This window comes from Genypterus blacodes, unplaced genomic scaffold, assembly GCF_046128005.1.
Source record: "Genypterus blacodes isolate CSIRO-AG114 ecotype Tasmania unplaced genomic scaffold, CSIRO-AGI_Gbla_v1 ptg000021l_1, whole genome shotgun sequence".
Classification (NCBI taxonomy): Eukaryota; Metazoa; Chordata; class Actinopteri; order Ophidiiformes; family Ophidiidae; genus Genypterus; species Genypterus blacodes.
The window spans coordinates 3,060,187-3,084,177 of NW_027466834.1; the positions used below are offsets into that span (position 1 = coordinate 3,060,187).

The 23,991-nt window shown below is 43.6% G+C and overlaps 2 protein-coding genes across 2 annotated transcripts in view; both read left to right on the forward strand.

Moving 5' to 3' along the window:
* The first annotated feature begins 1,081 nt into the window (after window positions 1–1,081).
* Window positions 1,082–11,472, forward strand: LOC142992194 (uncharacterized). Its single transcript, XM_076142534.1, has 9 exons — window positions 1,082–1,257; window positions 1,437–1,523; window positions 2,148–2,221; window positions 2,680–2,803; window positions 7,518–7,717; window positions 8,597–8,875; window positions 8,977–9,159; window positions 9,418–9,678; window positions 9,801–11,472. Exons 1-9 carry the CDS (start codon window positions 1,196–1,198, stop codon window positions 9,836–9,838), a joined length of 1,308 nt encoding a protein of 435 aa, XP_075998649.1. The 5' UTR covers window positions 1,082–1,195; the 3' UTR covers window positions 9,839–11,472.
* An 11,460-nt stretch (window positions 11,473–22,932) lies between these two features.
* Window positions 22,933–23,991, forward strand: part of znf423 (zinc finger protein 423) — a 118,530-nt gene continuing 117,471 nt past the window's right edge. The window contains exon 1 of the mRNA XM_076142616.1: window positions 22,933–23,335. Within this exon, the coding sequence (XP_075998731.1) occupies window positions 23,296–23,335 (40 nt within the window). The 5' untranslated portion in view covers window positions 22,933–23,295. The remainder of the gene's footprint in view (window positions 23,336–23,991) is intronic.

Below are 23,991 nucleotides of genomic sequence, written 5' to 3' on the forward strand. Positions count from 1 at the left end.
CTAATTCTGGGACAGGACTGGTTGGTTGAGTACTTTTAAAAGCACTTTCCCCTAGTTTCATCCCCCCCCCCCCCCCCTGTTGCCCCTGCCCTAATTGTGAATATGAAAAAAAGCTGCTTGGATATAGTCAGTTTAATAGAAAAGTATTTAATTGTGCTGTACTGTAGCTCCAATGACGCAGTGAGCATCCTAGTGTTGCAATCGTCCTCACGCCTGAATAGTAAAGTGGTTGATGGACATTTTTTATTAATGCGCCCTCCTGATAAACAATATTGTTTGCTATGTCCTTCTCTTCACCACCTTCCCCCAGTTGAAAGCTGTGTAGAGCTGGCCTTGAGCAAACACAGGCTGAGGAAGGTATATGCCAACTTGTTTATTGTCTTTAGCCTGACTCCACTTGTTGATGTTGCAACCTGGCAGGGCACGTCAGCCTGACGAAGATGAAGGGAAGCTCATTATTTCTATCACCCTGTCCATCATCTGCACCACCACCATCTTGTAGCTGTTTTTAAGAGTTTAAGCAGGACCTGCAGTATGAGCGGAGCTCCTACTTTCATTTCCATGTTATGGTGAGGTATTCCAGAGGGTGTCCAAACACATGTTGCCTAATACCCTTGAGGATATATCTCAGAGGAGTGTATACAGTGCTTTAGAGAAGGTTCTCTTTGTCACCAAATCTATTCTGGAGGCGGAGCATTGAAGGATGCATGGTCTCTTTGCCCTCTGAAATGTTGCTATTACAGTTGCCTCTTGCCTTGTACACCACCAACATGCCCTAAAGCGTCATATACGGGGGTTGTTCCATGGATGGCACCAGGGACCACGTCACTTATACGTCCTTGATATAACGTCCCCACAGGGTGAAGGTTAACACTCCAACGGTCCTTTCCATCTGTTGCTGAAGTCATGTAATGACTGCAACAACAATTACAGTCATTGTAAAGTTAACCGCCTGGCGCAGAAGAACAACAAACTCCAACCAGTGCCAGTTTGGACAGCATAATTATCCCTGAACGATTCGTCTCTTTCAATTTGCGACTCCGGCGGTGCCCGGAAACGGGGGCGGAGCTGAGACTGAGACTCCGCCTCTCCGCTTAGGTAAAACACCGTCAGTGACGCCAGGCAACATTCTCTCCTCTCGCTGTGATAAGCCTTTATTTTGTCTGCATACGGGCGAAGTTCCAGGCGAGTTATAATGTCCTCCTGGACGAAATCATCTGCTGCTGCTCGGAGACCTCAGTCCAACTCAAACGGAAGGTAGGCTAAGCTAAGGTAACGGCTCTGTGCAGCCACAAGCCTTAGCTAGAGCGGCTAACGTGCTAGCACAAAGCCAAACAGTGGGGGACCTGGCTAGCACACTGAGCCCAGCCCTTAACACCAGTTTGTTTACCTTTTTGTAATGTCAATATTTCATAAGAATTCCATATTTTGTTCAGTGCTCAGCAGCTGCGGACATTCAGGAGAGCAGCACCGTATCCGAGTAGAGAGGAGAGGACGGAGGAGCGAAAAGATGCGCTTGAAAGGTACTAGCCCCCAATCCACTGAGTACCAGAGTTCAGACTTAAATCGGTTCAGTCACTTTAAATCAATTCTTTGAATAGGAATGTATCAAGTTTGCAGATTGTGATAGGAGCAGTCTCATTTAATCTGAAAGTCATATCAATAATACGGTCAAACTGAACAGTGATGTACACTATGTTAAGAAAAACGACACAACAACCTGGTCATGACATGTAAGAGGGATGCTAGTCTACCGTGTGTATGTGTGCGTGCGCGCGTGCGCCTTTCACTTCATTTACATAGAATTTGCAGTCTTACTTTTTATTTACTTTGCCAAATTATAGTAGTGGGAGACATGAATGTAGCCACCCTAGCACCCCCACAATGACATCATCGTAAATGAAGTCACAGTTGACATGACTATAACCAACACAGCAATGAAAGTAATTGAACCACGTTTCCCTCTACTGCACGCCGTCAACATCAAGCACACGCACGCTTTTCCCGATTGGTGGGTGGGCATAACGCAGAACAATGACGTCTTGCAAGTAAACACCGACGTGCTTTGGAAGTATATCATTACTTTTAAAGAGTATTCATGGATTTCTGTTATTAAATATGCTCCCGTTTAATTGCTTTTCTTTCAGTTATGAAGAACTAGAGCAAATACAAAACTACAGTGGAAGTGTGAAGTTTGAGGGCTACATGCATCAGCAAAATGGTGAGGCTTTTTTTTATTTCTCATATTATCACTAAAGAGCATTTTGCACACCATGTCTTGAGTTATTTGTGTTCATCTGTCTTCCACCTAACTCATGATGCGTAGACATGTTTCACAATGAGCCACGTACAAAGGAAGAAGTTTAGCTCTCATGTTGTGTAATTGGTGGTTGGATTGATTTGTAGGCGTACAAACCAGTAAAACCGTCGCAGATGTTTACTGATAATTTTCTGACTGCACTAACTGTGTAATAACACTGGTCCTTTCCAATAGCATGTTTAAAAGGAAATGCATTAGATGTTGAAATACGGTTTGATAACACTTGATTGCAGCAATAATGTTAAAGTCCACATAGGAACATTTCCTCTGTCTACCTTTTTTATATCCTCACTGGTTTTATTCTCTCAACCTCCTCCTCCGTCATCCTCTCCTCACTCCATCATCCCTACAAACTGTAGCCAAGTCGGAGGGTTGCAGTCCCGCAGACAGACGTAAAGCCCTATACCAGAAGTTCTACAGGCAGGTTCAGGAAGAGAGGAAGGCAGCCGACTGTGTGGTCCTCTGTGTCACCAATCGTTGCTTGTGAGTACACAGATTGTTGAGGTGGTGTGTTGTAAATCAGAGGGTTAGATGAGGCCTACACACCGTATACAAGTTTGTACAGATAAGATCATTGTAAGTGTAATGATTATCTGCCTTGAACGTAGCACACATTGTACACCACATAACCACACACACAAAACCACACAACCAAAATGTCTTTCCACCGTTCTTTTTTTTAACTGTGATCTGCTCTTGTGTGAACATACCTTATTTTCGATGTCGTCCTTTGTGATTTGTACTTCAGAATTACATCTGCCCAGACCTGATTCTGTGCTTGTTTGGTGGTAAATGTATCAATGTTTACTGGCATTGTAATTAGAATCAGATGTATAATGATGATAGCTATAATTAATATAGGGCAAACATGTGTGACCTACTCCCTTTTAGAATTAACTGTGCATAAAATGTCATCATTTACTTCACTAAAGAACTTTGTACTGGACACCAGGAATCCAAACACACAAAAGTCAACGCCCAAGTTCAATCCCAAAAACTCTGTTAAAATGTTTTCTACACAGTAATCCTCGAGCTAACATACGCCTGCACATACTTCCCACACGTCATGTTTCACTTCATCATATTTGACACCTAATTAGTCTCTCTCCTACTCTTGGTTGACTCCGTTCACCAATCTGCTGCTGTAATGAAATGTGGGCAAACAGGATTCCAGTGTGTTGAACGTGTTTAATTTGTTGCAACGCGCACACACCCAAGTTGGTGTTTTTAAGTGAACTGTGAGCGGACTACATTTACTTCTGAGGTCATTTTCTTTTTGTGACTCTCCAAGACTTGTGTCAAATGGATTAAACTCACAACATACCAAACACTTTCATATAGTTGACATGACCTCGTCTAGTAACCTGAAGCTAGTCAAAGGTTTTGAAACGACAGATAAATCCTAATCATGAACAGATTGTTAATAAACAAAATAAGCCCTTATCATTTTTGAGTTTTAAAGGCTCAATGATGAATGACATATATTGTTTTGGCAGTCGGATGGAGTTGGATGTTTGCTCTCTAAGGACCATGTCCCATTTTATATTTCTGAAAATGACACCCAGCACAGTCTCTTGTCCTCAAAAGCCTTAAAAAAAAGACAGCACATGGAAAATTACAAAAACACCAGATTTCACTTAACCCCACGTTTCTTTATATTCCGTCATTTTGTGGTTTTACATCTCAACAGCTGCACAAAAGTTCAAACACTACCATGAAACAGCCAAACAACTCTACCACACGCACAAAAATGCATTATTCAGGGTAACAATCCTCATTTATCACAGCGGAACATTGTCACATTTATTTATCCTGATGTAAGACAAACAGACCAAACTGACGGAACATCATCACAATAGAAACAAATTCAGTGTTTTCGTGTGCTGTCACTCGGGCATCATGTTATTACATTGACATTCTTGGATGATAACAGAATGCTGTAGTCAAACAAATCATTACCCATCAATAAGTCACTTCATGATATGCACTTCGTTTTTTGTTTTTTTACATATCGCATATATACTGCAATTTATAAGTAGATTACATCATCACAAATCAACTTATTAACGTATTTCCTACACTGCTAAAACGCTGGTCTTGTGTCATACTACACTTCAAATGTTTCTTTTGTTCTCCTCCAGTGTGCATGATGAAGCAGCCATACTGGAGATCCTCTTTCAAGGATTTATTTACTTCCTTTGCTTTTCCAAAACGCGCTTTTGTCTTTAAACACTGAGTTGTTCAGTTGTGTATGTTTGGGTCAACGTCCTGTGGCCTATCAAGTTTTTGAAGTTTGACATGTTGGACCACTGCGCTGACATTCTGCTGTAAAATGCCTTTGTGGTGTTTTGATGTCATTGCTCCGTCAATGATTGTTTCTGCCCCAAACCATTAAGCTGCTCCACCCGGCCTCACAGCTTGGATACATGCTTTTGGTGTGCCTGCCAAACAATTTACCCTTTGTTGTAGATTGTGCCAGAAAATGCTCATGTTAAATGTAGGTGAATGCATTTTTGTTTGTTTTTTCACATGGACATGTCGTATCCCAAGCTGGAGAAGTTTCTGCTGTGCTTTTGCTGTTGCCTTGGATTGGGTTTCATTGCTTAGCCTTGCAAATCGTACTCTTGGTTTGCAGTACATGTCTCTCATTTGAAGTGATTGATTTTGTACCTTTTTGTTAAGATGGGATATATTTCAAAAGAGACTGAGCGGGTCATTTTGTCCAAATCTGTAGGGGGAGTTGAGTTGCCTGATACCACAGCCAGTTTGACAATTTTCCTTGTTTTCTTGGCTTGGCAGAGGTGTCCTCTCAAAAGTGCTCATATGTTGTATGTTGCTCAGCAGAGGAAATTGTGAATGGGAAAAAAAAAAAAAGTTGCCATGTGACATTTGGATAAATTTCTGCCAGGGGTTGATATTGGAGTTGGAAAAGACCGAATCTCATCTTGGACAAAACGCATGAAGAGCCTGAGCCAGTTTGTCTTGAGCCTTGGAAAACCACCACCACTTTGTACGATCTTTAGCAGAGCGTTTAACCCTGTGATCGCGGGGCAACATGTCCATTGGGACACACTCGAAAAAAGAAATTCAGCTATTTTAAATGTTACTTACAGCTGTTTTTGGAAAGTAAAAATGTCCACCATGAAAAAGCTATTGCCTTTTTAAAAAGAGCAAAACAGCCTAACAATTCCCGTCACGTCCCTCAGTCGTTTGTGCTGGGACGCCGTTATTGCTGCTTGGTGTAAACAATGACGGCTCTCCCTGTTCTCACATAGGGTTTGTCTGTATGATAAATGGTGCAGACTAAAATAATCGTATCATGATTCAATGGGGCCTAGCTCGGCATTTTCCGCTGCTAATTTACAAACTATAAGAAACATTAACCAAATCGCATGCAGTCATTTATCTACAAATGTGGCAGACCATCGAGCGTCATGATGCACTTGAAATGCAAACCGATGTCTGTTGGAAACTTTTTAAGGTGGACATTTTCCTCTGAGATGGGGCCACAGTTCTTCTTCAGCAATTTACAACGCCTTCATTCAAATGTTGCCAGATAAGAACCTTTTTACGTAAAGGTGAAGTTAGGAGGGCATTGAAGAGTGGAAAGGCAGTTGGTCCTGATGCTATACCTGTGGAGGTATGGAAGTGTCTGGGAGAGGTGGCACTAGAGTTTTTGACCCCAACAAGATCTTGGGGAGCGACAGGATACCTGAGGAACGGAGGCGAAGTGTGATGGTGCCGATCTTTAAGAACAAGGGAGCTGGCAGAGTTGTGGCAACTACAGGGGAATAAAGTTGATGTGCCATACAATGAAGCTGTGGGAAGGACCGATAGAAACAAAGCTACGGACAGCAGTGAGCATTTGTGAACAGCAATATGGAAAGACAGAGGGAGCTTCATTGTGTCTTTGTAGCTCTCGAAAAAGCTTATGACAGGGTACTGAGAGAGGAACTGTGGTACTGTAAGAGGAAGTCTGGAGTGGTAGAGAAGTATGTTGGAGTGGTGCGGGACATGTATGACAGCTGCAAGACGGTGGTTAGGTGTGACAGAGGAGTTCAACGTGGAGGTGGGACTGCATCAAGGATCAACCATGAGCCCCTTCTTGTTTGCTATGGTGATGGACGGATGAAGTCAGACAGGAATCTCCATGGACCATGATGTTTGCAGGGGACATTGTGATCTGCAGGGAGCAGGTGGAGGAAAATCTGGAGAGGTGGAGGTATGCACTGGTAAGAAGAGGGATGAGGGTTAGCCGCAGTAAGACAGAGTACATGTGTGTGAATGAGAGGGACACAAGTGGAACAGTGAGGTCGCAGGGAGAAAAGATAAAGAAGGTGGAGGGTTTTAAGGGTCAACAGTCCAGAGCAATGGAGAGTGCGGAAAAGAGGTGGAGAAATGTGTGCAAGCAGGTTGGAAGGGGTGGAGAAAAGTGTCAGGAGTGATGTGTGACAAAAGAGTATCAGCAAGAATGAAAGGAAAGGTGGACAAGACCGTGGTGAAACCAGCAATGTTTTATGGGTTAGAGACAGTGGCACTTAGGAAGGGACAGGAGGCAGAGTTAGAGGTAGCACAAATGAAAATGTTGAGGTTCTGTTTGGGGGTGACAAGGATGGATAGGATCAGGAATGAGTACATAAGAGGGACGGCACATGTTAGATGTTTTGGAGATAAAGTCAGAGAGGCCAGACTGAGATGGTTTGGACATGTACAGAGGAGGGATAGTGAATTTATTGGGAAAAGGAGGGATAAGGTGGGAACTGCCAGACAGGAGGCCTAGAGGAAGACCGAAGAAGAGATATATGGATGTAGTGAAGGAGGATGTGAGGTTAGTTGGTGTAAGAGAAGAGGATGCAGAGGATAGGGGTGGATGGAGACGGAGGACTTGCTGTGGCGACCCCTGGAGGGAGCAGCCGAAAGGAAAAGAAGTTTATGGCCTGAAAACAGCTGTGAGAGGTCCAAAACCTCTGCTAGTCCCACCCAAAGCAGTAAACAACGTCCTACATCCTAGCAAATTATGACGCACTCACACACACTCACACACACAAACAGAATCAACCCAACAAAAGAACTAAGGAAACGTAGTGAGATTTTGTTTAAATATCAAAATTCAATCTAGGTTTCTCTACTTACTTACCAACTAAGTCACATAATATAGAAATGTCCAATTAACAAAGTGTTTCTCTTCCTCTCAAAGGGATTACCCCAAATCGCTAGGCCAGTGTTTGCAGGAGCGTGGCCTGTCAGTGGAAATGCTCTACCTTCAGGCGGAGTCGGGCCTGACCCGGGCCCTGCAGGATGTCCGCGCAGACGGCTCCCCCTTATGTATACTGGTGGAGCAGACAAACGTAGCTCTCTCCTCCTGCACTGTTATCATATTCTCAGAGTCCCTCAAAAGTAAGTCGCTACCCCCCCCCACTCCCCCCCTCATGCCTTCAGAACCAGCCAAGACCACCTCAGTTACAAACCTCACACCCCTCTCTCCACACACTCTATGCCAAGTCCATCCACAGAAAAACAAAACAAACAAATGCTTTTCTAAAAACAAGATCACAAACATTTCATACTAAAGGCCGCAACCTTGCACTCAACACCTGTAACCTTTGTGGCAGAAACATTTAATAAATGATGAAACATCAAACCACCCACTGACCACCACTTACTCACACTGACATCACACACTGACTAAATGAAATTACATTTTTTTTTATTTCAAATCAATAACAAAAATCAACATGTTCCACCTCATTCAATACAAAACCTACTCTGTGAACTTGTCAGTGGGGAATGATGTCATCACACACCAAGAACCTCAAAGAATTCATTTCAAAATCAAAACGCAGCATGCAAATTTTAATTTTATTGTTGGTTGTTAATGTACAAAATAAGAACAAATCACGTGTAAACATAAATCATGATGTAATTCAAACTGTTGTTCAAAATGCCTTTGTTTCAGCCCATAAACATCTGATTCAGAATGTATAAAAAGCTGCTACATACACACACATCTACACACTCCAAATGCCAAACAAATCTACAGTATATACATTTCTAAAATCAAACCTGTGCAAAGTAATGTAGTTGTCTCATCACATCAGACACTTCCCAAAATCCCACAAACAAATTCATCCTCAAATTGAGATTTTGCTGACGCGAGCACAAAATGCAGCCCAATAACTTGAACAGAACCACAATGATTTGACTGCAACTCATTTCACCGTTTGGCCCTTCAGCCCCCCTCAGATGTCCTTAATAACCCTTCCTCTTCCCCACCAGTTCACCGCAACATGCCCAAAGACCAAGCCATGGAGTTTGTGGTAGCCGAGCACGGGCGCGGGCTGGCCAAAGAGCGCCCCCCGAGGGACCCCGCAGACATCGCAGCGCAGTCGTCGCAGCTGCTGGACGACTTCCTGGACCGAGAGAAGATCGAGCGTCACGCCGTTCCGTCCGACACCCGTCAGCTCCTCCTGCTCCTCGCTGAGGGGGTGCATCTCTATCCCGACGAGCTGGAGACCATCTCGGAGTACGTCCGCTCCCGGCAGGAGCATGTTCAAGGTGGGACACAGATCCCACTGGGATATCTACAAGAAATCTGCTTTCGGGCTTCATCTTCCTTCATTTGCTCCTCTGCTACTTTGTTTCCCTTCTCTTTCCAGCCTCCACCATCGAAGGGGAGAGGGGCAACATGCTGCCTCCAGGCTTGGGGAAACCGCCTCCTCTGCTCCCGACTCCGCCCGGGCCACCTCAGCCACAGTCTGCCCCCGGATCAGGGGCACAAATGACGGGGCCCTTGTTGGACCACACCTCACCTCAGCCCAGCCCTCTTTTGCCTGTACCAGGTCAGACTGCTTGGCTGTCCAACGGCTTAATATGGAGGATTTAGTCCAAGGGTGTAGCGTCCACGTCTCCCCAAGATGAACATTAAACAAACGGTCTACTTTTAATGGACACTATTGTATACAAACTATCAGCCTCACAGAGGTTAGAAGTATGGTGTTTTAAAATGGAATGTATTGGATTGTGCAGGTGTATGTCATAAACGTGTCCAGTGAGCGTGTGTATTTTAACAGAAACGTGTGTTCTTGTTCTCTTTTTAGGCTCTTATCCCAAAACCAAACCTCCTCCGCTGCTGTCCCTGCACCGGCCCCCTGTCCCTTCTCTAGGCGTCCCAGGCCTCCGTGGCCCGTCTCCCTCTCACGGCCCCCAGTCCTCACACAACCCCTTTGGCGGCCCCGTACCTCGCGGCCCCCTGCTCCACCATGGCACTCTTTACCACCCAGGCCCCAGAGGGCCCCACGGAGGAAGAGGAGGCCCACCCTCACTAAAGAGTGGCCGCCCACCTCTTCTTTCTGTCCCAGGTTGGTTGATTTTCTGACTGTTACTGCAGATTGATTAATTCCCAGCGTTCAAGAGCACAAAGACGTGTCCTTGAACTTTGCTCTTTTACCATATTTCTCATCTCTCCCTTTGGTTTGCCCAGGTGGCCCCCTTCCACGACCCAGCGGTCCCCGACACTGAGAAAGGACATCAACACACACACACACACACACCCTCTAACTCAGACTGCCAGTATCAACGTTTCACTTTTCTCTGCAACAAAACAAAACAACTCCTGTGTCCTTGATGGGATCCCTGTTCTGACCTTTTCACTTTTTAAAATATAATGGTTTCATGTCAGTGAAAGTTGCTATTGTTGACTATTATCATCTTTATTATTCAGGATGGAGGATGGCACAGATAACTCTGATCGATCATTTCAAGTGCGTATTTCTACACTTGATTCGCTGCACAATATAAACTCTTTAGTATTGGGCAAAACAAATCAGCCAGTGTCGAACGGAGAGCTGATCCCAGTCCTGCATCCAGAGCTTCCTCCACCCCAACAACATCAGACTCGATTGACAATTTGTGGAAAAAGGTGTTGATGGGAGTACAATTTCATCAATGACGTCATCCAAACACATTGATTGTAGACATGAATTAGAAGAACCAGAATAATTCCCGAGTACACAGAAATTAGTGTTGGAAAATAAAATCTGAGTTGTGTTTCAGAGGTGAAAGGGCACCAACAGACAGTATTGTCATAGGGCTTCAATATAAAAAAAGACTTTAAGGGAAGAGAAGGCTGCGGCATAACGCTAAATAGAGGATTAGATACAGTTGTTCTGCTCTATCTTGAATATAAAGTGAAAATCAACCTGCTGGTTTCCCACAGTGGGCTCGTGTTCATCAGTGAGTCGATTTGCTTTTTGACTGTTCTTAAGATTTTCCTGCGGGTTTCTCAAAAGCTTCCCATTTGAAAATCAAATCTGCACTGTAACCTTTGCTCAATTTTTATTTTTACAGTTGATTTTTTTCTTTGACAGTTTAGTTGTGTTAATGTCACTCCTCTGGTTTAGTTTCTCTTAAATTCTGTTTCAGCTCACCAAACTCATGTTGGGTTTTTTTTCTTCATCACACCCTCGGTTATAAAGGCATCTTTTGTTTAAAGATGTTTCCAATGCTTGACAGACTACGTTAAAGGAAACTCTGAACTCAAACTCTTTTTGGTTCATGTATGCCAAATATAAGTCAAATATGTTTGAGGAGTTTGTTTTCATAATAAGCCCACTACGCTGTATTACTACAGAAGATCTCAACTACTGTGTATTTGGCTCAGCAGTGTGTATTTCCATTGAATTTGTCTCGCAGCCTTTGCATTTAATTTCTGTTGTCACACTATGGGATGTAAAATGTCACAGTATCAGTGTAATGTGGATGCGTTGAATTGCATCGGTTGACACAAGAGAACCACATTCACACCACGTATTATTTATTCTGGGTAACTAACAAGTAAAAATGCTTTAAAGAAGATGCTTTCTCCGGAATTTCACTCTAAAGCTAAAAGGTGTGAGATTGTGGAGCGGGTGGATCTTCCCTCTCCCCTGTCCTCCCATTATGTTTCCTCCTACCTGAGAACATGATCAGTTATTCAGGTAATTATTCGCCTTGTGATCACTGTCACCTTATTTTCACACACATACAAAACTCGGCTTCCATCAGGAGGCGCTGCAGGGACATGATGTTTTTCACAGAGGTCTCGGTTTATGGATTCCTGTCTGGATGTAATGAGGATTTCAGCAAATTCTAAATAAAACATGTTTTTAAAGTTGTATGTTGGAGCTTTACTGACTTTGTCCATGAAAGCATTACAGCTAGTTGAAGCCAATATACAATGACAAATTTATTTATTTATAGTGATTCCTTTGGTCAGCAAATCTCAAAAGTGTTCCATTCACAGAGCGTACAGGCAAGAAGCATCCTGACAGATCCCATCCTTTTTTTTCACCAGCCCTGGAAGGTGATACAGAGCACCAATGGCAACAAAAAAAGTGTAAAACTTTTCCATCCCAAGTGCAATCACTTTTCTTAACTCTGCAAAGTGAATGCTGAGATCTGCTCCACAATCACTTTCTCTTACAGTGCAATTGTGTGTGTGTGTGTGTGTGTGTGTGTGTGTGTGTGTGTGTAATGAGGCCCTTTGCATTTCAATGTTTCTCAGGACAATGTTCCACCCCTGTGGGCCATAAGGTTCTATTCAGTTATTTTGAAATATTTTCAAGTCTATCCCAACAATTTCTACGATATCCAGGCGTCATGACCTCTGATATTGACTCCACCTCTCCTGTAACAGCAGTACTGTCCGAAAACATGTCGGTTGTATGAATCGGGCAACCAGTTCAAATACAAAACCATTTCCACCTGAAATGCAGCATACAGTATGTCCTAGTTCCCCAGCCTGTGCAGAATGATGACATTCTGCATTTTAGCCTATAGATGGCGATGTTTAACTTCTCATTTCATTACATGACATTTTGGGGTGTTCATCTGTAAAAATGTGAAAAGTAAAATGTCATTGTTTTAAGAGTCCTCAGTGTGTTTTTGTATTTCTCCTACAAATGTTATTTTTTCTCATATTCCCAAACTTAGACCACGATTAAAAAGTACAGACATTATGGTTCCAGTTGTACTAAATATATAATTAGATGTGCAAATGACAACAATTCAAAATATATTTTCAATGTCCCAAAATGTATGTTTCTGCATGGAAAGGTTTGAAAATATCTGTACACATTCTATAAATGACAGTATTCCACAGTACATTTAAAGAGGTTATCTAAAAGAATGCACTTTCTATCTATCAACTCATATCTATAATTTCCATTCTTTGTGACCCCTGTAATCTGCAATAACTTCCTCTATTTATACACCGGAATAACCTGACATCACCTAATCTAGCCAAACACCGCCCTCTAGTGGACACTGTTAATCTTCATTTCACATACAACGTCCCTTCACAGCCTTTCGTGATTCATTATGTACACATCTCCAGTCCACAGATGTTCAGATGTCACATCAGCTGCTGCTTGTTATTGTTTATCTCCCATTTATGTGCATTTTCCTGCATTCATGTGAGTTAAATGATCACATACTCTTCTACCTTTAGGAGATTCTCTAATGATCTTCTCTAAATCATCTAAAAGTCCCCATATTGAACTCAAACATGACGTAATAGAAGAAATGTAAATATTGAAGAAGCAAGCAGAGGGTAAATGCATATGGACACTTTGTGAAATAAACAAATGCACATCTTAACATCTCAACCAATGGAAAGGCACTCCTGCAGCTCTTTGCATTAAGGCATTTTTATGGTCTTATTTTGTGGCCCTTGTGTTATTCAATTTTTGATTTTTGCCTTTTCTGTATAAACATACAGTTGCAAACTTTTGCTTTGAAAACAGCTGCCACCAGCTGGTTACCATTTATTATTAATAGCGTTATTGCGTAAATGAAGGTGGGAGTCAAAGCCACACTGGCACAGATGCACTGGATGTGTGTGTGTTTTATGGCCTGTCTGTGCCGTCCCCTCTTCCTCCTCTTCTCCAGCTGTGACCACACTGCTGTGAGGAGCCCATCAGCTCAGAAAGTAATGGACAAGTGTCTCCACCTCATTACACCAGCCCACACACACTCTGATTGGTCACTCGCTATCAATGTGTGAGAGAGAGTGTGTGAGAGTTGTATATGTGTAGAAAAACAATTGCGTCCAGTTGCGTCAAGTATCTTAAGTTCATATCTGTGGTGCGGATATGTGATGATTCATTAGCCAAGAATTACTGTTCATGCCTCTGTGTGTGTGTGTGTGTGTGTGTGTGTGTGTATTTCTAGTTAACATTGTGGGTTAGAGCATTTTTCTACATTTATTATCATGAACCAATCTAAATGGAGGTGAAACAGGTATGTTTATCTAATACCAAACTATCAAATGCTTGCACGAGGGACCGATTAACAAAATTGCTTTACAGTCACAAATGGGGCAGAAACATGCAACAACCACTAATGTGTTGCTGAGATCATGCAGGTTCAGCAGCATGCAAACACTTTTGATATGTATAGTCAGTATATAGTATAGCTATTATTATAGACAACGATCCAGCAAGATTTCTGTGTTTAGACCAGTATATTTTCAGAAAAAGACCAGTTTCGTCTACATGGTCCTTTGATTCACTGTGACATAATAATCAACTTGCAGGACTTTAAACTTTCCTAACACAGACTTTCCATCACAGCAAACATCACATATTAATGAAACTTTCCTGTGGACACATGACGTGGTATATTTACAAAGTGCTGCACTCTTTCAAATTGAATCGCTGTGAGTGTGTGCAGCCAAGTGGCTTATGGTTTATTCATTTAAACCAAATATATAATGTTTCAAAATGAGACATCAGCACTAAAGGTTAGTTAATTTAATGGACCATCACTAATTAAATCCCAGCCCTAACTCCACATTCCATTCAGTTAAGAGGCAAATGGATCAGAGTTTAATCAGGTTTCTGTTCCTCTGTCGCCTCACATGCACAGAAACAACAAGAACAACCAGAAAGTGCTGAACCTTGCATCTTGTGATTGGCCAGAGTTTTATTTCTGTCTTTAATTTCACCTTTCAATCAAGCAATCCATTAATAGAAAAAGACATTTTCGGGGGGAATCTTAATTTATGTATTGGGAGAATGAGTACTTTTATTTATTAATTTATTATGGTCAGTGGTGTATTAGTACTTTTTCACAATTTTTTGCTTTAAACTCCACCACATGCATGATCACTTCTGTTTACATAGAGAGTTTTCCAGAATTAAGTTGCACAATTTCTAGAAAATCAAATAAAGTAAGAATATAGAGTAAAATTGATGTAAGAATATAGTAAAGAATAGATTTTGTTGGACAATCACAATGCATAAATACCACAGGGAGGAATGAGACATTATTCTACTTTCACTTTTACCTGATGACATTATATAATAAATAATGACTTTGATATGTAAGTAAAAATAAGCTCAGCAGTATTTTTCATAATGGCTGATTTCCCTCCTCCTCCTCCTTCTCCTCCTCCTCCTCACCTGCTCCTGTCTGCTCTTTGACTCCTCATACTGACACATTCCTCCTCCTCCTCTCTCCTGCTCCCCACTGGATATCAATCAGAATCTATCACTCCAACTATTCCTGCTGCCGTTGTGTCAGAATTCACAGGAACTTCATCAAATTGAAAACTGTTTCATTGTTACATCGGACCCTTGCCGTGCATGTGTGTGCGTGTTAATGTGTGTGTGTGTGTGTGTGTGTGTGTGTGTGTGTGTGTGTGTGTGTGTGTGTGTGTGTGTGTGTATTGAGGCTGTGTTGCAGAATTAATGGAATGCACACATCTCCTTACCAGCTATCCGGCTTCATCACATGAAGGCTTGCACATAGACACACACACATACGCCCACCACAGCCACCGCCATGGTTTCACATGCATATGCACACCCACACACACATGCACACCCACACACACACACACACACACACACACACACACACACACACACACACACACACATTAGGGTGTTAATTGTTTTGATAACACCTTCCAATAACAAGACACTAATTATCAACATGTTTGGCTGTTGGAGTGTGTATCTGGCACTTGTGCATGGATCATGGAGTGTGTGTGTGTTTTTGCGTGTGTATGTGCCAGTGTGAGGTGTGGCACCAGGGGAAGAAGGTTTGGTGATTTTGAAACGTGCCACTCTGCTGCAGGTGTGTGTGTGTGTGCGTGTGTGTGTGTGTGTGTGTGTGTGTGTATGTTGTCATTGGGAGAGGGGGACACGTGTACAGGGTGAAGATGTCTCAGTCTCAATCCACATTTGCATATGACAAAGGTCTTTTGTTCTTTGGTTAATTGCAAATGCTCCGTTTGAGAGATGACACCATGTGTGTGTTGCGCTGCACACACACACACACACAAACACACACAAACACACACAGACACACACACACACACACACACACAGAGAGGTTATCAGATTGTTCTCATGTGTTTAACAAATAGCACATGAAATTCACTTCCATCCTCTGGGCCTCCGTTCTGCCCTGGAGCTCTGGATTTGAAGTAATATCTTGGCTGTTGAGGCTCGCACAGGTCTGGACAGATAAATCAAACACTCTCCAAAGAGCATCACAGACGCTTTGAAATATGTTTTAATCCAGGAATGTTTCATGGGGGACTTACAAGTTTGATTCAGGATTAAATATATTTGGTTAATTTATTGGTCATTTTATTGAGTTTGGTAAAGAAGCGAACACAAGAGCCATAATTCTACGGCGATGATAGCATCAGTTTCCCTCTTTCATTTTTCAAACAGACTTGGCTGATCGGCTGGTTGGGTTACTGACTGTTATATGGAAGGATGCCTGGTTAGCTGTGTAGTTGGCTGGTTAGCTGCGTGTGTGTCTTACATGATTGAACGATGAGTTGGCTGGCTGGTGTTTTGCTGATTATGCGTGAGCTAGTTTCTTGACTGATCCACTAGTTTTCCAAAACCGGCTGACTGGTTAGCTGACAGTTTACTGATTGGAGAGTGTGTTGGCCTGGTGCCTGGCTGTGGTGGCGGTTGGCTAGTTGCCTTCCTCCTTGGCTCGTTAATTTTGTGGCTGACTGAATCGGTTCCCGTTTACTTGCATGCCTGATTGACTACTTTTCTGACTGGGTGAAATTTTGATGACTGCTTTGGTGCCCAGCTACTTGCCTTCCTGCTTGGCTGGTCATCTCACAGGTTAACTTCCTGGTCGACTGCTGATTGAACAGGGTTGGACTGGCCGCCTGGTTGACAGCTGATTTAGTGAATCACTACCTGGTTTGTTGACTACTTTACTGGCTGGCTGCTGGCTGATTGCGTTGGCGTCTGGCTACTTGCCTGCATGCTTGGCTGATTGGCTGGCTGGGTGCCTGGCTGGGTGCCTGGCTGGCAAGCTGGCAGCCCCAGCTCAGCTCTGAGCCAAGCCCCTGTGCCCCACCAGATCTTAATTGGGTTAAGTTTGTCCGCCACAGATAACACTTCCTCTTTCTTCTGAGAGTAAGGAAACACAAAATGGGCCTGGCACTAATGACGCTCTTTAACGTGACTCTTTTCTATTTAGATGGAGGGAAATTAGGAAGACGGGGCATGTTCCCTGCAGAGAAAGATCATCTGGGAAACGTTGTATTGTTCAAATCGAGCACTCAATGAGAAACGGGAGCACAGAGAAAGGAAGAAAATGAAATCAAGGAAAGCCTTTCTGTGTTTTCCTGTAGAGCTGTCACATTGCCACTGTATATTACACAACATTTCCACCGTGGTTTAGGCACGTAGGACCCTCACACACACACACACACACACACACGCACACACACACACACGCACACATACACACACACACACAGGAATGTAAACATGTAAGTGTATTGACATGCCTGCTACACACATTTTCTGCCTTTGTTAAAAAAACAAATATAAAGAAATGGTGTTGAAATTCCTGTGTGAAAGCAGCAAAACAAACAAATACACACACACACACAAAGGCCCCGTTTATGAGGCCCGAGCCCGCAATGCTCTCAAGCGTTGTCATTTCCTTTGTTAAGCAATCACAGAGAGACACAACATACAGTCGCATATATTGTAATTAAAACTGTATATCAACATCACCATCATCATCATTGTCAACATCATCACCATCATTGCAAGCATTGTACTGTTACACACCGTGTTGTAATCATGCAATCAAGTCAGGTCATAGACTTCATCAACAAAATCATAATTTACACACAAGTATCATCATCATCATCATCATCATCATCATCATCATCATCTGTTCTCCTTAGTGATTTCAGACAGCTGGGTTCCCTTTAGCAGCCAGTCTCCACACACACACACACGCACACACACACACACACACACACACACACACACCAATATCTCTACAACGACCTTGCAGTTGGCAAGTGAGTGTGTGTATCTAATAATGAGCTAAACAATAACTGCTCAAAACAATACCAAAAATAATGTTGGTCTTTTACCTCACTCACAGTACCGAATATTGATTAAGATGCGACCGGCTGCAAATTGGTTTCCCTTGTTCACACCTTTTCATGGGATAATGAACACGTTGCCTGCACAAGTGCACACAGACACACACTATCCCACACACACATTCACCTAATTATGGATTTGTGTTTGCACCATATTCAACCACAATTCAACCACGCAATTGAAATTTGCATTAGTTTAGACTCTAAACTATCAACATGCCACATGAATGTACAAGCACCCACACACACACCGTGAAACAGGCATCAAAGCTACTCATGTGCACCTTTGTACCATGCACCTAGCCCACATTAAGTGGAGACAAAAGAACGCAGCTTTGCAGTATTTAAATCAGTTATGTGTCTAATTATTCCTTATAAAAATAGCCAATATCTAGGGCAAAAGCAACGAGATGGAACATTGTTGTCTGCAGAGGGGAGACCTAGTGGGGCTGGCAAGAGTTCAACACAGCAGAAGACAGGAGAGAGAGAGAGAGAGAGAGAGAGAGAGAGAGAGAGAGAGAGAGAGAGAGAGAGAGAGAGAGAGAGGATGATAAAGGAAGATTAGGAGAGAGAAAGTGCTTTAGGCTACATAAATATAACATGAACCCTATTCGCTAGTGGGAAGCTGCAAGCAGCACAATGGGCCGATGTTTAGGAGCGCTTTGTGAGGGCCAGACTGCTCTGCATCCCACCTTAACAACATCATGGTTGCATACGTGGGGGAGAGACAGAGTGAGGGAGAGGAAGATAATGGGAGTGAATATTCAATATACATACGTAATTACTCTGCAGTGTCTGTCTGTGATGATGTGTGATGTTCTTTACTCTGCACAGTTTGCAGAAGGTCAGAGCTTAGCAGTGTGAGAGTCTGACTCAACACTCAACACTCTGTCTGTAATGTGTCCACAGTTTATGGACACTTCTACCTTGTGTTGACTTAAATTTGTCACATTTCATTTGTATGTCATTGCAGTTGGCTTCATACATGGGCACCTCATCTATCTTCCTTCAGTTTGCTTTGAAAATACTGTTGGAGATGTCTGCAGCTTTTTAGATTAGATTAGATTAAATTCAACTTTATTGTCATTGAGCAAAGTACAGGTACAAGTCAATGAAATGCAGTTAGCATCCAACCAGAAGTGCAAAAATGTACTATAATATATACAGAATAAACTATTTATATCTTCACAGACTTAAAAGAAAAGAAAACAATAGAACAATGGAATGGAACCAATATCCGATGGCTTGAAGAATTCACTAAACTTTTTATGAACACACATTGATTTAAAGGGCCAGCTGTTACAGTATCCACCCTTACATGCTAATACACCTTTCATATCGTTGATGTGCTAAATAAAATCAACCTGTGCTGTTGCAGCCTGGTAGTTGTCTCTGATTGGCAAAAGAGCCTGGCAACTATGTCAGACATGTCCAGCTTCAAGTCAAGTTAAGTTTATTTGTATAACCCAATATCACATATAAAGTCTCAAAGGGTTTTTACAAAGATTAACGTATAAGGAAAAAAGGAGGAGAAACCTTAGGAGAGGAAATTCAAAGCAACATCCCCTCTCCTGTAACGGCCTGCTGGGCAATAGGAACCGCAGGTGGGGAAGAATAAATTACACAGAGATGTAATAACACACCAAAAAATAAACAACACGAGTCACACGAGAACCACATGACTGGATATGAATAGATGGAAAGTTTTTTGCTAAGAAACAATCTCATCATAAATAGATCAGCAGAATTTAGGTATAAAACATCTCCGTCTGTTTCATCTGGAAACGTCTGTGTCACAGTCTGACTGCTTTACTGCTCCACAGGCCACATCACCGTGTAACAGTCCACTCTGAAGGTATAAAATCTTAAAGCCAAAGTCCCCATTTTGTGGCTGTAATTCCACATCTGTGCCTGGTTTGTTCTATTGCTGTTGTCTCTGTTTCAGCTCCCACTGCACGTCTGCTGGCCAACTATGTCAGTAGCTGCTACTTGATGCTCCCTTGTTTTGTGTATAAAAACCCCCCCAAATCCGTACCGAGATGACAGAGGGTGTAATCGGCAGCTATGTGATTCAATAATACGACTCTTAGAAGCTATTGAAGCTGGGGCCTGTCCTTGACCCTTAAGGAGCTTGTAATGTGGGCTTTTCTTCCACTCTTTGTATTTATGGGCACAGACAAGGAAGGAGAACTGGGGTGGAGGGGGACCAACCACTGAGCAAGGGCTTTGCCCCTCCATGCCAGCGGCAATCACACTGGGGGGGTCACGCACATCCACACACTCTTTGACACACGCGCGCACACACACACGCACACACGCACACACACACACACACACACACACACAAACACACACACACACACACAACACACAAATGGACACATGGGTCTCTTGGTGTGCGCTCATTTCATAGAGAGGGAGAGGTGAAGGTTGAAGGTTGATGCAGGATGGCAAGGGGATGAAGGAGGGTATAGAGACCAGAGCCCACACCCTACCTCCCCAAACCCTGGTGGGGGGTCAATCTTAAAGGCCGCTCTGTCTCTCCACGGGGGGGAGGCGGGGGCAGGGAGGCTCAATCTGTGGAGGGCAGTGGTCCTGCTGGTCAGCACAGGGAGCTCCACGTTACCCAGTTATCCATGACAACCAGAGAGAAAAGAGAGGAGAAAGTCAGGGGGAGATAGAGAGAAAGAGAGGGAGAGAGAGAGAGAGAGAGAGAGAGAGAGGGAGGGAGAGAGAGAGCGCGCGATGGAAACATGGAAAGCTCAGCTGCAGTCAGACAGAGAGCTCAGTTGGAGCAGAGAGTGAAGAACAAAGCACCCAGTGATTTTCATTTTCCCTCTTTGTCTGCTTGATATTGTGCACAGAAATGCCTCTTTTCTTCACTGGAGATAAAGGGCCCCTGAAGAAGACACACAAATATGTACACACACACACACACACACACTCCTGTGACTAATGGAATTATGTTTAAGTAAAATGGTTTGTATTCACTGTGACAGGAAGTGCCCTTAAATGTGAGAACAGTTCTCAGACAAAATGTTGAGAAAAATTGCACGTTTTTGGTGTGAGATTCCTCAGACGAAGGCAAAGGAGGAGGAGGGCGCCGACACATTTTCACAGAATCATTTGGCACAACCGTGTACATCACAGTAACACAAGGGTGTGTGCTTGTTTGAAGGCTTATGGCCAGATAGAAATGTGTTTTCTATCCAAATTGTGGAAAAATTGCCATTACACACTGATGTGTTCTGCTCAGGCTTAATAAATAGGCTTAATATAATCCTGTCAATAACTGTTGTAAGGAAATTAAACTGCTATAAATGATTGAAATAAAGCTGGAGGCATTTAAGGATGGAATGCTCGAGACATTCCAAAACTGCAGAAATCCTGTGGAGAAATTGTAAGAAGGCGAACAGCCAACGGAACAAAACAACTCCTTTGTTACTTCTTCTGAGTTCTTAAATCATTATTATTTTTTACTCGGGGTGTCATTGGGAGTTTGTAGACTTTGTATTTTTTTTAGTAAGACCAGAAAATCAAGGGACCGGCCTGTTTGGCTCAGTTACCAAAACTTATTGGTCTATATTTTGTGAACTATAGTCTTACTTTTGATTGGATTAATAAGTCCATCACACATTACAAGCAACACCTATCTACTGTAACAGGAACATGATCATTCACAAAATACACTGAAAGGAAAAATCTAAATATAACAGCAATTCAAAAGGCAACCACTCTGAACCTCGTTAACAATGAAATAACATTTTCTTTGGTCAGATTTAAAATGTATATTTGGGTATGATAAATTATATACGTTTGGTGCCATACATTCCTGAGTTGTCTGATATTTCAATCAGAAATTAATCTGGGTGCCAAACAATACAAATACAGACACAATTCCATATGAATGCAAATGGGACAGAAATGTTATAAAATGCGTTTTTGTGTGTGACTTATGGAGCAGCAGGTGTGTTTGATACTAGTGAGCAGGTGTGACGCAACAGCCTCAATCAGCGGTCATGTAGCCCAGCGAGCCAGTAAGACAAGCGTACACCTGGACATCTAGAGCCTCCTCCACATCTCTCTTTAATCCAACTCCACATTTTCTTTCATTCCCCTGTATTTCTGCGAGTTCCAATTGTAGTTGCGCTAAACATCCACAGCTGGGCGCTGTTGTTCAACTCTCCCGGCGTCTGTCCTCTCTCTCTCTCTCGCTCTCTCTCTCTTCTCTCTCTCCCTCTGTCAGCCCAACCTGCCTCTCTCCTGCCTCCTCTGCCTCAGCCAACCCGGGCTGTGCCGAGCTGCTCCCTGCGGGATCAGAGCGCTCCCCCGCCGGGACCCTTCTCTCACATCCCCCTGCTGGGACGCGGCTACATTTCCAGCCAAGCACTGCCTGCCTTGGCTTTATTATGTGTGTCTGCGCCGCAGCCCCGCCAGCAGAGGCAGGCAGAGGAGGAGGAGGGAGACTGGTAGCCAGAGTCAGGACAAAGAAAAAGCAGGGAGACAGAGGCTAGCGAAGGGTTAGACTGCGAGAAATATTAGGCTGCTATTAATACCGCCGGTGCAACATTAGGGAATATTAACAAACAGAAAGCGGGGGTAGTACAGGCAGTGTTCCCCTCGGGGTGGAGATGCAGGGGAAGAGCGCAATGTCCATGCCACCAGACCAACACCACTACCACCACTGCCTAGTGTAAAATAGCGGGACGGAACACGGGAGACTGGACGGGTCTGGTCTGTTCGGTTCGGTGCTGCTTTCCTGGAGGATAAAGCAAAACAATAACAGAGTGAAATAGTTGCGATAAACCAAAAACAAAAATATCTTCGAGAAAGAAGAACACGGCGAAGAAACCACGTTTCATGTCAAGCTGCTTTTCCAAACAATTCCGCCTCTCATCATCACCGGGAGGGACCGTCACGCAGCGCTGTAGCTCCGCCGCCGCACACTCGGACGGCGCCGCTGTCACTTTCCCCTCATTAACCGCGCGGATCCCGCTCAGGTGTTTTGCCGCGCGCGTGGTTGGTTGGCGGCTGGCAGGCGGCGGCGGCTCGCGCTTAGTGTCGCGCAGGTGCCGGAAGAAGTCGGAGCGGCACGAGCAGCCGGTGTTGAACCGCAAGACGGCGAAGCGCGTGCGGTAAAAAAAAAAGAAAAGAAGAAAAAACAACAACACAAAAAACCGCGAAGAAACAAGAATCAACAGGGGCTCCCGGTGGCGTGGCGGCTCGGGAAGTTGTTGCCGTTTATTCTACAGGTTGCGTGACGCCAACCGGAGCACGGGAAGGGGGAGAGCTCGGGCAGAGGAGCCGAGCGAAGTGTCCCGGCCGGTGCGGGTGGTTCATCGCCGCTGGACTAAAACAAGCGTTTCCCCCCGTACAGAGGCTCGAGCTGCCGCATTGCAACAGGCGAAGCAGCAGCAGCGAAGTGGTGAGCAGGAGGAAAGAGACGCTGACTGTCTGTCTGTTCGCCTGCATGGTCGGTTAGCTGAAAACACGGAACGGAACAAAGCAATTACAGACTACGTTTAAGAGAAGTGAGCAGACAGCAGAGATGTCGAGGCGAAAACAGGCCAAACCGCGCTCCGTTAAAGGTAAGAAAGTGTTTTTTTTGTGTGTCATTTCTCACATTGAACTGAGTAGCACCAAGACTACAAGACCAACTCTGGTGCCATGTATTAGCTTATCTAATTCCAAACAGCCAGTGTTTAGTTTTACAACACAGGGAAATAAAACGTGTCTTACCTAAACAATCGGGATGTTTGATTAATTGGACTGTTTAATGCACATCTAATTATTGAAAGTGTAAACCACTTAGAAATGTATGTAAAACATAGTAAACAGTTTAATTTAACTCTTTCTGCTGCTCCGCTAATCGTTTGCAGATGGGCATAACAGTTAGAAATAAGCTGTAAAAAGCGGTGCAATCTAATTGTGCTGTCTGCTGGTCCGCCGGGCTAATTGTTTTCAATTAACTGCCACACTGTCAGAAAAGTGAAATGGTCCACCGGTGCCCCGTTCCTCTGTCAGCGTGGGCTGTGCGTTTGGATCAACTCGTTGTGATTCATGTGGTTAATGAGCCCATGTAATGCTGAGTGATCCACGTGTTCTGCTTTATTGCGTTTGTCCTAAACTTCCCCATTGCTGCTCGGGTTAAAACTCATTTTACTCCAAGAGCTTCACGCAAGGCAGCCACAATTTGACTCCAAAAGAGGAAGTGACCCCAGCTTTAAAATACTTGCAAATACCT